The 16,746-nt window shown below is 51.0% G+C and overlaps 1 protein-coding gene across 1 annotated transcript in view; it reads right to left on the bottom strand.

Annotated features, from left to right (window-relative positions):
* Amotl1 (angiomotin like 1) overlaps positions 1 to 15,468 on the bottom strand; it is a 60,090-nt gene extending 44,622 nt beyond the window's left edge. The window contains exon 1 of the mRNA XM_051198919.1: positions 15,317 to 15,468. Coding sequence (XP_051054876.1) covers positions 15,317 to 15,365 — 49 coding nt within the window. The 5' untranslated portion in view covers positions 15,366 to 15,468. The remainder of the gene's footprint in view (positions 1 to 15,316) is intronic.
* Between the last annotated feature and the right edge of the window lie 1,278 nt (positions 15,469 to 16,746).

Genomic DNA, 16,746 nt, shown 5'->3' with positions numbered 1-16,746 from the left:
TACCAGGAAGTATTTTTACCACTGACTGAGATATATTTCTTGCTTCTTACAATATTTTTTTTTTTTTATTTTGATAGAGGGTCTTGCTAAGTTGCCTAGGCTGGTTTGGTTTTAAACTCAATTCAACTCTATAGTTTAGGAAACCTTGAACATGCAATCCCTCTGCCTCTGCCTCCAGAGTAGTTGGAGCTGCAGGCATATATCACCAGACTAATACAGGCTGTCTTTTACAAAGCTGTTAAAATGACTCCGATATGCAGTGAATGTTAGGGTCCCAAAGCTAGAGGAAAGTGAGACCCATCAGGGAAGAAAATAAACCACAAAACACCACCACCCACCCCTACCCTGCAAGCTCACTCCGTGTAGGGGTTGGAGTCAAGAGCACATGTGCTCCAATCAAAGGGTTGTGTTTTCTTAAAATTGTGCTGAGTCAGGAGTGGCGTGGGGTAGCATGGCGTTTAACAACTTTACAGGCTATTTTCTAGTATTGTCTAGTCATGTGATTAAGAGACTGAGCTCTGAATACAATAAAAGCAATAGAGTATATACAAATGCATGTAAGGAGAGAGAGAATGTGTGCACTTTTAATATAGCTCTCACAATGAACTTAGCCGTCACAGCCACAACAGCATTCATACCAATCACGTTTCTCCGTGGATAGCCAAGTAGGAGTATGCCAAACCATGGAAGAGCAGACTTTAAAGGAACCTGTGCTTAGATGATCTCCAAAACACACTGCCTTTTACTACATGGTCTCCAATGAAAGAACTAGCACACGCATGCGTGTACGCGCACACACACACACACACACACACACACACACACACAAAGACACTGTGCCCAGCGATGACCAGATGTCTATACCAGATGTCTATGGTCACTCAAGACATCTTTCATACATATACAGACATGAAAGGCAAGGAAGTCCACAGATGAGAGGTCCAGGTAGTTCTATTCCACTCGAGCAATAGACAGTGCAGTTATCCAGCACTGACCCTGCCTAAGAAACCAGAGTCAACACGGCACCAGGAAAATGGCTGTGGTTTCGTCTCAGCCTGGACGGGATTCCTAGGTCAGACAGCAAATGTTTACATGGTCTTGGGATTCTGACACATGTTCCTGGTCCTTCTTGCCCATTTTACTCCACTGACTTGCACAAGGAATTTCTCTAGCAAAAATCTATTCTATTTTCTTAAGCAAATGTCAGACCAAGGATTTTTGAACTAAGGACTTGGAAGCAGATGCACAGCTGAGCAGAATGCTGTTTGCTTTGCTGCTACCTCCTTACAGGGAGCAGGGGCTGCAAGAAGCCACAAAAGCTGTCCAGACACCACTGCCACCCAGAAGGCCCCTTTAAGGTCTGGCTCAGACCCAGGGACCCACAAGTAGGGAGACCAAGGTCCTCTCACGGTTTGCTAGCTCAGCAGCATCATGGCTGTGTGGAGGGGCACCCGAAGGGCTTCCACACAAGGCCCCTTGGGCTAAGAGAGTGACTTAGAGTTGGTGACCTCTGGTAAACCAGACCCTCTGCTGAAGGTTTTGGAGGCAGGGCCGAAACACAGGAAAGGAAGCCAAGGTCAGCATGGGGTACCAGGTCTCTGGGCAGGTGGTCTAGGGAGGCAACTGTCTTTTCTAGCGTGCTCAATACAAGTTGATGCTCTGAAATCCGATGGAGTTTAATATTTCCCCACACCTACAAGGCCCCTTTCACCAAGAGCCTTTCCTTTCCGTAACAAAATCACAAGCCACAGAATCCTGCCGCCCACACACACTTCAGAGCTTTGGGGGCACTGGAAACGTGTGTATGTCCCTCCAAGGTTCTGGATCGTTCCTTTCTTTGTGACTGTCTGTTAGGCCTGCTGGTGGTGCGACCCGGCCAAAGCTTTTTCTCTCACTAACGGGAGATGATCAGGGGCCTCACTGTTGAAGAAAAATGAATTGGGGTTAAACTAAAACCAGCTTTCTAGGGGAGGAAAAAGGCAGGGCAGAGGGCTGTAAGCAGTATCGCAACTCCGTTCCCATGGTAACCGGAGGCCTCTGAGAGCATCAGCATCTGTCACCATGCCAACTGAGCAGACTCAGAAGTCCCCTTGAGGGTTAAACTCTAGTCATCGGTCATGGTGTCACCTCACACACACACACACCCCACACATACAACACACACACACACCACACATACACCACACACACACACCACACATACACACCACACACACCACACACACCACACACACCACACACACACCACACACACATACACACACACCACACACACACTAACCACACACCACACACCACACACACACACCACACACACACACACACCACACACCACACACACACCACACACACCAACCACACACCACCCACACACACACCACACACACACACACACCACACACACACACACACACACACACACGTGCGCGCGCTAGGACTCCCCTCTTCTGGTCCCTACCCACACCCCACCTCTTTCATACACAACTCTGGTCTATCATGTTGAAGTCAGACTTGCTTTGGTTCCCAAGGCTGTGTATCCTTAGGCCCCTCCTCTGGCTGGCAGCATCCCCCCCCCCATCCTGTGAGCATGTCACCTTCATCCTCCAGTGCTCCCCCATCCCACACCTCCAACTGCTCTAAGTTCTCAGTTAGCTCACTCTTTAGGCTTACTTCCTCTAGAGCGCCTCCCCTGAGCTGAATTGGCCCCCTACCCCCTTTCCTAATCCCCCAACACACACAGCCTCCCATCGGCCACCACAGAAGTCATGTATGGACGACTTAGCACTTAACTTCACAGTCAGGACTTGGAGACAGCGCTGCTTAAGGTGAGGCGCTGCTACCACCCTCGGGAGATGGCCAAGCCTTTGAGGGCAGGCTGTGCACTTGTTAAGCATATTCTCTGACTGCACAGAGAATATAGCAGGGTTCTCTGGGACTCTCAGCACCACACAGCTGAGAGGAAAAGTTAACCATCCCTCTCTGAGTGGCCTTGGGGTGTTCCGGATAGTTCCTTGCACCCTGGGCTCCCTAAGACACAGGAACGCTTTCTGTCCCCTCTGCAGCTAATACTGGGGCTCTGGGGTCTGCAGGCCACAGGCCCATTCCTCCAAGATGTGATAGCAAGACAATTCCCAGATGTCACCAATGTGCCAGACTTCCTGTTACATATCATCCGAAGCTTCCCATGCACCTGGAACCTGCTTCACTGCCAGCATACCCTAGCTCCTCTAACTTTAGGAGACATTTCAGCCACCACAACCAACTCCAGAGCTAATACCTCACCTTCTGAAGGGCTGAGGAATTGCTGAGTGTGCCAAATGCTCGCAGTTGAACCTAGTGACCTGGCACCTGGTCCCGGCAGGACTGGAGGTTCCCTGGGGTGTGGAATAGCCCTGTCAAGGAGATGCAGGCCTAGAAACACTGGCCCAAAGAGAACTAGAGAGCCCAAGAGCACAGTCAGAAAACAAGGGATGAGCCACGTCATACGGCAGGCACCTGAGACAAGGTGAGACTTGCAGAGTCAGCCTCTTCACCTTTACACGCGTGACATAACACACACCTGGACACAACACATGCTTGTGCACAACAACCTGCTCACACCTGCAAACAATACACAACTGTGCACAAGCACCTGTGCACAACACTCATCTGTGCGCCACACACAACACATCTGCTCACAATACACATGTGCACAAACACACACCTGTGCACAACACACCTATACATGATATACAACCTTCTCACAGTGTACACTCTCCTAAGAGGAAATGCACGGTGGAATGGGCTTGCTCACTCTTGTCCCTGAAAGACATGATTGAAACACAGACTTGGTGTGGGAGGGAATACATGAAGCTTCCAAGACTCAGCCCCAAACATGATGGTCTGCAAACCCATATCAAACTCGAATCCTGATCCACCGACCAAGCCTCCGACTCCAGAAAACACATGAAGCCAACACACTGATGTCTGTTTAATTTAGACTCCCTCAAAGCGAAATGTGTGATAAACAATTTAAACTTGTCTAAAGTTTAACTTAGCTGTGCTTACTTAGAAATGTCTCTGAGCTCTTATCAGTGTTCCAGAACAGCGTGATAGGAGCTTTAAATACAAAGAAGTAAGCAAGCCAGTCGTTGTCCTACGACACCAGGATTCACTTGCAGAGAACACACACACACACACACACACACACACACACACACACACACACACAGTTGCGCAGATTCTGCAGTCAGGGCTCTGATGCAGGAGTGTAAGGCTGTGGAGGTCCAGGAGTAATCAGCGTGTGCAGTCAGGTGGCTGCTGTATGGAGCCCCCACGATAAAGGGAAGGAAACTGGCCTGAGATCTTTTTAGCACGGGAAATGCCACTCTTTCTTATGTCAACAATAGATATTCTGGGTAGCTTGTGTGGGGCTCAGGGAGAAGGGGAAACCACGGACCCTACACTGAGCATGTGCAGGAATGTTCTCACAGTACTAGGGCCTTATTTTCACAACACAACAGAACTGGGGGGCTATTATTGCACCCTGCAACCGTGAGAGGCTCGGGGATGGAGCGATGCCTCGGTGGATAAGGGCACGTGTTGCTCTTGAGAGGACCTGGGTTTAATTCTCGGCACCCACATGGCGGCTCGCAAGTGTCTGCAGCTCCAGCTCCAGAGGATTGGACGCCGTCTTCTGGCCTCTGTGGGTACTGCACACACATGGTATACTTACCACACATGCCGGAAAAACACTCATGCACATACAATAAATGCATACTGGATTTTCAAAACTTCCCCTTTGAAAGCAGCTCATTAAATGTCCCTCATCTCGGGTACACGCCTCCACCCCCACTCCCACATCCCCGCCCCCCCCCGCAGAGGCCGTTCCCCCTGGACATGGCACATTAACTGAGAGGAAATGTGTGCGTTAATCGTTTGTACTGCATCACCTAGAGCATTCCTAAGTTTTACATTTCTATTGTGTGTGGCAGTCGAGGGCGGCACCCTGACCCCTTCAGGCCCACCGGAGCATTTGTTCCCGCACCCCGGTGCAGATGGCAACTTGCAGAGAAAAGTGTGCGCATGCGCAGAACTGCTAGGACGCAGGAATCTCCCAGGGTTCCACGGAGGACTCTGAGAAACACTATTCTGTATCACACACTTTACCCATCCCTTCTATGCAGCACATCTGCAAGATGTGAGGTGTAAGAGAAATGCTACAAATAGGTTCTGATTAGAAATGAGTCACCTCCCAGCCCAGGCCAAGGTGGAAGCCTAGCACCTCCGGGGAACCACTCAGGAAGGCAGACTGAAGACTGCTGAGCTCTGTCGGGTGAGGGAAAGCCTGTGGATTTAGGACAGTGCCGCCCAAGGCAGACAGCTACCCCGCTGACCCTGTGGGAAGGCTCGTGAGCAGAGATGCAAGCCAACAAGGATTACTTCACGGGGTGAAGGAGGGACTCCGTGACACATTCTGCTCTTACGAAGGGGGAAAGACACGGGTGAGTCATCCAGCAGGAAGCCAGGACAGACTCCCAAAGGGAAGGACACCAGGACGGAGTGACTGACGAGGTAACAGAATGACCCTGCCACACAAAACCCTAGTATTGGAAGACGAAGACAGGAGCAAACAGACAAAGGCATGCGTACTTTGGGCTTCGTTTTGCTTAGCATCAGAATCCAGGCCTATAATGGATGACTACTGGATCACATCAGACTTAAGATTTTACCAAAAGCTAATGCAAATAATCACAAGTACTAGAAGAGACAAGGGTCATGCAGTGTTCCCATTCAGAGTAAGTGCTCAGTGAACGTTACATCTGTTTTATGAAAATAGGGAAGTTCAACAATAGCATTAATGTTCACAAGACGATCACGGGGAGCTGGGGAGAAGGTTCAGCCAGGCGGATGCCTGCCACATGAGTGTGAGGACCTTAGTTAGGGTGCCAGCTCCCACGCGAAGAACCAGATGTGGTAGTATACCTAAAACTCCAGTACTGGGGGACAGAGATAGACAGATCCCTGGAGCTTGTGATGGACAGACAGCCTGACAAATTCATGGCCTCCGGGTTCAGTGAGAGACCCTGTCTCAAAAATTACAACGGAGAGCTATTGATGCAAATTCTGTGTCAACCCATGGTCTTTATATGCACAACCACACATGCACGAATGCACACACACACACACACACACACACACACACACACACACACGGACTCACACATAGAGATGAGGAATCAGTTAAGTCTGTAAGAACAGTGGAAAGCAGCTCAGCAGGTCAAGGTGACTCTGAGGTCAGAGTTTCAGCGAACAATCCGCACTGAAACTGGTTTCACACTCCACCACTTAGGACTAGGGAAGGCTACACCGATAATTTCCCAGAAACCATGTTGCTGTAGCCCTGTTGGCAAAGAGCAAAATAAAGGAATATCTGACATTCCCCAAAGCCTCTTCCAAGCCCCCAAATTATGTGACTTGTGTGTCATGCAAGTCTAGAGCAGAGGGGTCTGCAGAGGTATTCAGAAGCCAGGCTTTAAGGTTCACAGCCCCTTAAGCTTGGCAACAACAGGGTGCTAAGTGGGTGGGACAGATCTGCCTTCTGCATTGAAAGCAAGCAAACAAACAAACAAATAACCTTCCCCAAACCTTTGCTTTATAATTTTTCAGTTCGCAAGTGGCGTACTGAGGTAAAGGTCAGGGTCAAATCGGTCCTCTGTGCCCTGAGGGGGCGACCCTGTACTTTCACTCACAGTGCAGAGGAAACTAAGTGTGTGATGTTGATAATGGGCTTTCTAGAATCTTAACACTTGTGGCAATTAATGTTCAGCGCCCCCCCAAACACTGAGCCTTGGAATGATATAGCCAAGATGAGACACAAGACACAAAAATTGCTCTTACTTTGGCTGGGGAGACAGCTCAGTCTATTTCCTGTCATAAGTTCCAGGGCCTTGGAAACATCTAAATAACGTGGGACAAGTGTGCACTCATCCGGGGGACATTCCATATTCACACTTCTGCACCATCTTGGCTCATTTGTCTAAAAACAGTACGCACCACCTCAGTAAGCTCAGCAGATACCTTCCTCCATAAAACTGAAATACGCTGAAGTTCCAGGAACATATCTGTAATTGTCGACTTATGGCGGGAGAGATGGACCAGAGTTTCCATCCCCAACATCCAGGTCTCGGAGCTCATCAGCCAGCCATCTCAGCCAGTGCACACTCAGTGGGAGACGGAAAACAGGGTGGCGGTCAAGGGAGGAAGACACAGCACCTTCCAGCACCCACACCCACGAGTGGCTGTGTACATACAAACCACCTCAATACTGCAAACTTGTTCATTTTATAAGCAGCCTTCACTAAAATCCTTGCTTTGTGCCCCTAAATGAATGCAATGATCTAAGCCTCTGGGTAAATGTCACCTGAATATAAATGTGTGTATTTATTTCATTTTTTCACCCCCAAGTTCTCGGAATTTACTTTGGAGGAAATGTAAGGAACGTCACAGTTTTGGAAAATCTCATTTTTTTTTAAACTCAGAACTAAGAAAATATGTATTTCAGAGGAGACCATATTCTTACCTCCCCACTCTATACATGGCCTGCTTTACATAGGAGCACGTGTAAATCTATTTACGTAATCCTGAAACAGCACGGTCCCGAACTGCCTACCCTTATTTCTCCAGTGCCCGTAATTCCCCAAAGTTCCACAAAAGTAAATTCCTCGCATGTCGGCCTTTAAATCTTTCAACTTTCCCCTACATCTTCAGAATGAGCAACGAACTTCTGTGGCGGGGGTGAGGGGCAGCATCCACAGGGCACCAGACTTAACCAGAGTACTTTCCACAGGGCCAGACAAGGACACGGACTAACAAGAAACACGGTTTCCAAGCCCTTCAGGAAGGAAGAGGCTTTCCTCTCATGTGAATTCCTGCACCCATTCCTGAGCCACAGTACCCAAGGCTGCCCTAACTGTAGAGGAGCAGGAGCAGCAGCAGCAGCAGCAGCCGGGTGGGAGAGGCCTCCTTCCTGGCTGGCTCCTGGCAAAGCAAGCCTGCCAGACCAGCTGTCTACCATCCTTGTCTTGATGGGCCTGTTTGGAGATGATGGAGGAAAAGAGGAGGAAAAAACCAGAGAAAGGAAAACACAGCCCAAAAGGCCTGGGAGACGGAGCAGAAGCCTGCCGCGTGGTGCCTGTGGCAAACAAGAGCCAGGAAGACTAGTAAGGAAAGAGAAGCAGGAGGAAGTCATCGGAGGTCACCTGCAAAGACCTGGGGACAGACAGGAGGCTGATTAGGACAGGGACTCAGTTTACAGAACATTTTCAAATGGCGTAACAGTCAGGATGACAGGCCCAGGAGGGACGGGAGAAAGGCCAAACATTGCCGAGAGGAACTGGACCAGCCCCAATGCTGAACAAACGACCAAAGCCGGTTCCACGGTTCTGGGCTAGCCCCCAATGCTGAACAAACGACCAAAGCTGTTTCTACGGTTCTGGGCTAGCCCCCAATGCTGAATGACCAAAGCCGATTCTACGGTTCTGGGCTAACCCCCAATACTGAATGACCAAAGCCGGTTCTACGGTTCTGGGCTAGCCCCCAATGCTGAATGACCAAAGCCGGTTCCACGGTTCTGGGCTAGCCCCCAATGCTGAACAAATGACCAAAGCTGGTTCTACGGTTCTGGGCTAACCCCCAATACTGAATGACCAAAGCTGGTTGGACTGTGAGCCTGACCAAGGTGGGGTGGCCAAGCTGGCTGTGTTGGCCTTGCTAAGAAGGGTCTCTGTACTGATTCTACCCAGCCCTTCTGCGTATCCGACCTGAGTAGCAGCCCCTAGGAGAATCCCTAGAAATAGAAGGTACCTTTTGATAAAAGCCTGGGTGCCGTACCCTGGCCTACAGATACCATGCTGATCTGCCTTATAGACAGAGGAGCAACCTGTGCAAGCATCCACCCACTGAGCGCTCACCCTGGGGGAGAGTCTCCCCATCTGGCTGCAGCTGAATTCCAAGGGGGCACTCAGCCTTTCCTCCATAAGTGAGCTTCTGTCACCTGACAGCTAACCAGTGAACCAACACTGGGCAGACTGACTGCAACAGTGGACATAATTACTAGAGCCTGCATTGTGCCCATCAGAGCTGACGTCCTAGCTTTTCAGCTTTTCATTGATTTAAGTAGCCATTGCTTTAAGGGGGGCTGGTGTTGTCTATGAACACTGGAGGTCTACAGCTTTAAAAGAGATAAAGATAAACAGATTTGTCCTCAAGTGACGGGGGAGGTGTGGGGAATCCCATTTTGGTCCCGCAAGGAAACGGAATGTCTCCCCACTTGAGCCTCTGTGCCCATCTCTGGTTGCTGCTGTAGCCATCTGTCAATGCGCCTCCACAGCATCTTGGTTTAGAAGCCCCCAAACACCCAAGCCAACTGCTCATTCCCCGCTGGAACCTTCTCCATATGTCTATGCAACTGTCTTAGTGTACGCAGAGGCCATTGATTGGTGGCCTTCTTAGCATCTGGAGAGATGGCCCAGCCCAAGTCCAGAGACATATTAAAGATGCATGGGACCATTTTTAAAGAGTCTGGAGACATGAGTGAACAGTGTTAGGAACACTCACTGCTCTTCTAGAGAACCCAAGTTCAGTCTTCAGACCCCCGTCAGGGTGTTCACAACCCCCTGTAACTCTAGCCCCAGAGGATGCAAGGTTGATGACCTGCCTCCACGGACATCTGCCTCTCGTGCACACAGTCTCTCATGGACACATGTGTATACACACAATTAAAAACAAAATGGTTTTAAGCCTGGTTTCACAGTACCTTACCTTCATGTCTTCTGTAGAACTTTTATACTCGTTGCCGCATTTAAACTCCTGTTAACCTTAGGATATAAATATTGAGCAAATCCACTATTTTTTTTTCAGGCACTATGACCTGTCTACCGTGGCCCAGACCCAGACCTGGCATGTGTTCTGAGTGACAAGCCACAGGTGGGTGGGGAGAGTATGGGACAGAGATTGACCAGAGAGAGCCGAGGAGAAAGTACAGCGATACCCACCACTCACCTCAGAAACCAGCCCATTCCAAAAGTGACCTTACAAACACAGACAAACTCTGTCCCAAAGCAGGCTGCTTCCGGCCCAACCTAAAGCCTGCTCTGTGGCAGGCAGGCTTCTCCATGTGTGGTCCTACAGCGCAGCTCAGCAGCTCAGCTCAGCAGTTCAGACATGTTAGAAACCCAAGTCCTAGGCCTCTCCATGGCCTCCTGGGGCTGCCTCAGCACCCTTCCAACTCTTGTGCACTCCCAGGGTGAGAATCGTTGCCTTTTCCCCTCTGGAAACAAAATTAGGAGGTCACTGGGGTGGGGGGGGACACAGCCGGAGGTCAGGAGGGTTGGGTCGGATGACATCCTGGCCACTCAGCCTTGGGAAGCAGCCATACATCCTGCCACCTGCTGTGGTCAGCACAGAAAGGGTATCTTTCACTAAAAAGGAAAAGGCCTGTTCTACACCCTGTGAATACAGCATCCTCACTTCCGAGACCACAGGATCAATCGTATGTGTTGTTTGAAGGAGTGCCCCAAGCCGAAGGAGGGTGGGTTTCTGTAAGGTTCACATGAGAGCACACTTAAAATTACGAAGCAGTTTGCTTGCCTACTGTTTCTGCACATTTTTTATTATATTTATTTCATGGGGGCGGGGGAGCAAGGCACATGCCGCCACATCCGTGTGCAGGTCACATGACATCTTCCGTGTTCCCTTCTGCCACCATGTGTGTCCCCAGGATTGAACTCGGGTCATCAGGCTCCCCCAGTGAGCCTCCTCATCAGCACTCTTTAAGAATAATGGTGGCACATGCTCGCCACAGGCCTCCAGCGTGTCTGCACTGTGCTGAGAAGGACCTACGCCTTATTTCGTTCAGCCCACTCTACCTCAGAGGGTTCAGCAGACCCAATTCCCTGTGGACGCACAGGAAGGAAGTGGCAGAGGTAAGGATCAATCTCTTCTTTTAAATATATCCTAACTCAATGCATTCACAGTTTACACATTCTCCGTGCTATGGAATTATGAGCTTTCCACCCGTGTTTCAAAGCTGTCACTTCATGCGCTGTTCAGGAGTCCTTGGGGCATGTGGTCCTAGTACTTGGGACTAGGCTTGGAGATTGCCGAGTCAGAGACCAGATCCCACACTTCAGCCTTTATATGTGTGAGGTCGTGGTCATGAGATCAGAAAAGGGACCACTAAGCACACACACACACACACACCAATACGTATACACACCCAATAAATAATATTTTTTCTATACATGTAAAAATGAATAAAAGTCAACACTGAAACTCAAAGATTCTAAAGACATGATTTACAAATTAAACATAAAATGTAAACGTTACATCTAGAAGCAAGCATAGGTAGTCTTTGGGACACAGGCCTAGGCAAGACATCTTCAAGAGGGATGAACAGCAAAAGCTCCGTGCATAAAGAGAAAAAAATAAGAGTCAGTTGATTGGACTTGACCAAAATTACAGACTAAGGTTCTTAAAATGCTTCCAGAAAGAGAATGAAAGGCCCAAACCCCATTGTGGGAGAGGCAATGCCACAGCTATGCACGCTAAGGATGCTCAGAATCCACTGGGGGTGGGAAACCCACCCAATTAAGAAAGAAGCAGAAGGAAGCGAAGTAATCTTTCCCCAAAGAGATAAGCAGACAGTGCATATGCAGAGAGGGTACACAAGCCTGCAGGCCTTCAGGAAGTGCAAACTAACACCACAGTGAGCTCACATAGGGCCTGCTAGATGCTGGTCGGGGTGCAGAAAAGCCAGGTGTTTACACGGCAGGGAGGAATCTAGAATGAAATGGCCACTCAAGAACACTTCAGCAATTATTTTTATTAACAACACACATAGAATCTAGCCTCCTGGGTATTTATCTGAAACAGTGAAGAAATATATCCACACAAAACTGTCTGCGAACATCCACAGAAACCTTATCAGTACTAAGCAAACACTGAAAGCATCCTAGGGATCCTTTAACAGATAAGTGGCCAAACCACAGAGCATCCAGACCTTGGAATATTACTGGGCGATGAGAATGAACAAACCATCGATACAAACAAAACGCTTTCTCATGGAAACAGTACAGAGTAAAGAGCCAATTTCAAAGGTTCCGTGCTTCAAGGCTTTGTTTACCTTAAGCGGGACAGAGTTACAGAGAACTGAGTGAGGTGAGAGGGTGTTACTGTGATTCAGGGACGGAGGCATAGGGTGAGGGAGCGGGTGCCGCCATAGCCAGGAAGCAAGAAGGGACCCCGAGAACCGGACTAGCTCTGTATCTTGACTGTGGAACTAGATTCATGGGAAGTGCAAACACGGTACACACATGTCACACATGTGCATGCGATCTGAAGGCCCCTGGCTAGGCTCTGAGGATTACGTTCATGCCACCTCTGTTCTGCTAGGGTGCCATGACCATGCAATGGCCACCAGCCGCTAGACCTCACTAATATTCTGTAACATCCTCTGAAGCTATCACCATTTCAAATGGAAAGTCAATGCTGAGTACACTACGGGCATACTTAAGAGATGACAAACAGAAACGGAGACAAAGCTGCAGCCTGCCCAGGGAGACCTCCAAACCCACAGTCAGATATGCTCAACAGCATAACACTTAAAAAGCTGCACGCAGACACTTAACAGGGTCGAATCCCTAACACCTACTTCTCTACTTCCTCCTAAAAAAGGAAGGGGGAAAACACAACAAAACAAACAAACAAAAACATCCTGATGCCGAGCCCCTTGGGGAAGCGGGGAGTTCTGCCCAGAGCCTGGGGTGAATGCAAGCGACAGAAGCCTGCTACCCAAACCAGCACAACATCCAAGAGTACCAACAACTCCCTTCCAGAAAAAGCAGTGCACCATGGCCAGCTGTACACAGGACCACTCCTCCAAGACAAAGCAAAGTCAAACCAACAGGACTTTAAACAAATCTCTAGGCAAACAAACATAAAACCTCAATAACCTCAGACAATTCCTAGCAAACTTTGTCATCAAATACATCCTCTGGCCTGACTCCTCCCTCACCTCTTGCTTTTCAAGGATTCTGTGCCCCTACTGAATTCTGGGTAATATAGCCTCCGATGGTAACAAAAACATTCAAAACTACTACAAAATTCCTGGCCTGAGCTTCCATACGCACAGGTACACACAGACCCCAGCCAAGTGTCTCTTGAGAGAACTTTGGTAAGTTAGAAATGTTAACAGGTCCCTAGCATTTCCCTTGATCTGAGGCTGGTGTTTTAAGGCCTGTGTCCTGCGGTGGGTGCTTCATCATCCCCAAAGCTCTTCCCTAGTACCCGGGAGACCGGCAGCACACCTGCAGGATGCACATTGGCAACTGTTCTCCCAGCAGAGCCCCTGCCCCAGCCCGTTAGTTCAGTCTCCCTCCTGGCCTCTCCGGGCACACTTCCGGGTGGGGGTGGACATCAGGCAGAGCACAGGACCACCCAGGGAAGCTCCAGACAGGCATGCTGGCTGGGAGGAGGCCCTCTCCACTCTCTCAGCAGAGCACCTTCCCAGAAACTCACTCACGTTTCTACATCCATGTGCAGCTGTCGAGGAAAGGTGCGCTCTTAACAGCTTCCGTCCCCCAGTGTCCTCAGTGCAGGCTGGCCCACACCTTCTGAACAGAACTTGAAATACCTAGACACGAGTCTATTTTCAACGGGGGGGGGGGGGCTGCAGGGACGGCACCTTCCTGCTTGCCTGTCACCTCTAGATGGACCAAAGTTCTCCTCATCGGGAAAAAATGTGGCATGCAAGACGAAACAAAAACCAGCTCACCTAAAATCTAATCGCCACCTACGCATACACCACAAACCCCGCCGAGTCAGAGGGCTTTAGAACTCTCTGTTCCATACCCGGATTTTTCTTTCTGCTCAAATCTTTGCTTTCCTTCACACGGACCAACATAAGTACTGTTTCCTCGTTATTCTCATAAAAAACCATCTTAGAGAAAAACCATGTGATGTTCAGAGCACGACCCTAGCAAGCGCTTTGATCGTCAAGATCCTGAACCCCAGAGATCCTTAAGCGCCACTGCTGGACCGGGCAACGCCGACCTGGGCCCCATATGGTCGGCGCCAGGGAGAATCTCAATGCGGTCTGGCAGGATCCACAGCCTAGTTTTGGCAGCAGGAAGCCAGGAGCGGAGCATTCCTTCTTCAAGCCCTGACTTTTCACTCCCTGAAAAGGCTTCTTGTGGAATTGTAGCTGTTTGAATATTCCCCTAGTTTGCTCTTGTTTGCTTCTGGTGAGCCGAGTTGGCACTGTTTTGAGACATCGCACCCTCCACCACCACCAAGAACTTTCTATAAGCAAACTTTTAATAGTCTTCAGAGGAAAGAGAGAGAGAACCATGTGGACAGAAGCAGGAAGCAGAGGGCCCCAAATTCTATCCAAAATCTAAGAATCAAGGCCCTTGGGATGGAGTCCTGTGTCCTGAAGCTACTACAGTCCAGATTATAGAGACAATACACACACACACACACACACACACACACACACACACACACACACACACACACGACAAAGGCAGAAAGGCAAACATTATCCAAAAACAAAAAGGATTGGGGGGAGGGCGGACAGGCCTAGGATCTGAGGGCAGGGGACCTCATCCCCCAGCATGGCTCCCTAGGAAGCAGTACCAGCCCTCTGGGCTGTCAAGGGCCCTCGTGGGCCGATGTGTCACTCTCCAGCCTGCCACAAATGTCACGTTCCAAGAAAGTTCAACCAACTCCCCATTGGAAAGTTTACGTTTCCTCCCGGAAACCAGATTCTTTTTCAAGGCAGTGCCAACAGGCCGGGAAAAGCCGGATCCAACCCCCCCACCCCCCCATCTGTGCAAGAAACTTGTTTGGGGAGAACAAAGAAGGCGCAGGGCGGAGGGGCCCCCAAGCCTCCTGGCCAGGGCGCGTCCTGGGGTCCGGGCTGGGCGCCCCACGCGCCTTTGTCTGCGCCGGGGCAGCAGCACCCGCCAACCCTCCCGCCAGCCACACGGGAAAGGCCAGTCCCGGGTCGGGGGCCCCGCGCGCGGATGCCGGTCCCCGGGCTCCCGTGGGGATCCGCCCCGTAGGTGCTGGGCACTCGGAGGGGGGCACGGAACCGGATTCGGCTTTTTGTCTTATCCCTGTCGGGACACTCAGAGGCCCCAGCGCCGATCTGGCCGCCTAAGTCCTCACCTCTGGAGCTGAGCTGATGTCAGCCTGGGCTCCCGGGAGGAAGCACCGAGACCTCCCGGCCCAGGCCGGGGGAGCCCTCCCTGAGCCCCGGGCTGGATCCGGTTACCTCTCAGCACAGGCTCACACGGTCCTCGGCGCGACTTTGCCCTCCGCATGGGGCGATCATGGGGCGATCCTGGCTTTGGCAGAGCGGCGGCTGGGGGATGGCGGCTGGGCGGCGCGGCGAGGGGCGCCCCTGTGCTCGGGAAGTGGAGGGATGCCCAGGTCCCCTCCCAGTCCCGCCCGCCCCACCCCGTGCCGGGTCCAGAGCGCCCCGCGCTCGCGGCCGCCGGAGCTGCCCCGGAGGGTCGCTAGTCCGGTCCCTGTAACCTTACACTCCACCCCGCCCCGGCCCGGCCGCCGGGCCCTAGAGCCCGTCCCCAGCTTCCCGTCCCCCTCCCGGGACCTCGGAGACTGCCGGGGCTCAGGCTGACGTGTCTCCCTTAGACTAAGGAGGGAGAAGGCTTCTCCTGTTTTGTCCTCTGCGCATCTGAATTCCTGGCACTCACCATTTCTGCCTGAATGCCTTAGGCTCCTTTGCTAACTCCTGGCTGGGTTCCGTTTAGGGTCATCTTTTCTCAGCGTTCCCTAGGCCCTAGAGCTCCCTCAGGTAGGGGATCAGGACAGGAGGGACTATGATATGCTCCTCTGAGGAGCAGAAGGGCCTGACACACACACAGCCTTAAATGCCCAATAGGTTCCTAGGACCATTCACCCTGTGGCCTCAACCCCCAGGCTCTTATCTATTCAAGCAGAAGCAAAGAATTTTAAGTGTTAGGACACTGTTTCTGACTCTCCCCCACCTCTGAAACCAGGCTCTCCCTCTTACCCAGTCTGCTCTGCCTTTTGAAGCCATGTCCTGGGACCTTTCTGGTCTCCAATAGGGAGGGGAAGCTGCACCAAGCCCTTAGTGAGAGGGTTTGTTCCGGCATTTCAGCGCTTCTAACCTCCCTCCAGCGCTTCTAACCTCCCTCCCTCTCGCCGGGCCATCAGGGGGTTCATGTCTGTGCTGTGACATCTCCCTAAGTCACTGCCAAGGCTTTACCCTCTGTACATCCTCAGAGCCCGTGGTAGCAGCCTTCTGACCCTGCTCCCCAGACAGAGGGCCCAGATGTAATTGAAGCTGTTTCTCACCTGCCCTCGTATGACACACAGAGCCGATGTATGTGCACAGGAAAGACCAGGCAGTGGATCCTCACTTAGACGGGACGGGAGAGAGGAAAGAGTCTTGGGCACAGAAGGGGTGGGGGAGGGGCGGAGATCGGATGAGCAGGAGAGGGAGGCACTGGCAGGCTGGGCTGCCGAGCCCAGAGGGAGTTGGCAAGGTCCCGGAGCTTGGCGAGAAAGTAAAAACGGGGTAAAGAGTTTTTACTACAAAGGAAGAGACAGCACGGATAAGGAGGGCGAACACAGTCGCAGAAGTGTAGGCCGGGCCGAAATGAAGAGACTGCACCACACCTTTGCTTGGCCCATGAGGAAACATCTGTCACAGAACAA

Source organism: Phodopus roborovskii, unplaced genomic scaffold (genome assembly GCF_943737965.1).
Source record: "Phodopus roborovskii unplaced genomic scaffold, PHOROB, whole genome shotgun sequence".
NCBI classification, from domain to species: Eukaryota; Metazoa; Chordata; class Mammalia; order Rodentia; family Cricetidae; genus Phodopus; species Phodopus roborovskii.
The sequence above is the reverse complement of the archived record's forward strand: the minus strand, read 5'-3'. Positions and strand labels throughout refer to the sequence as shown.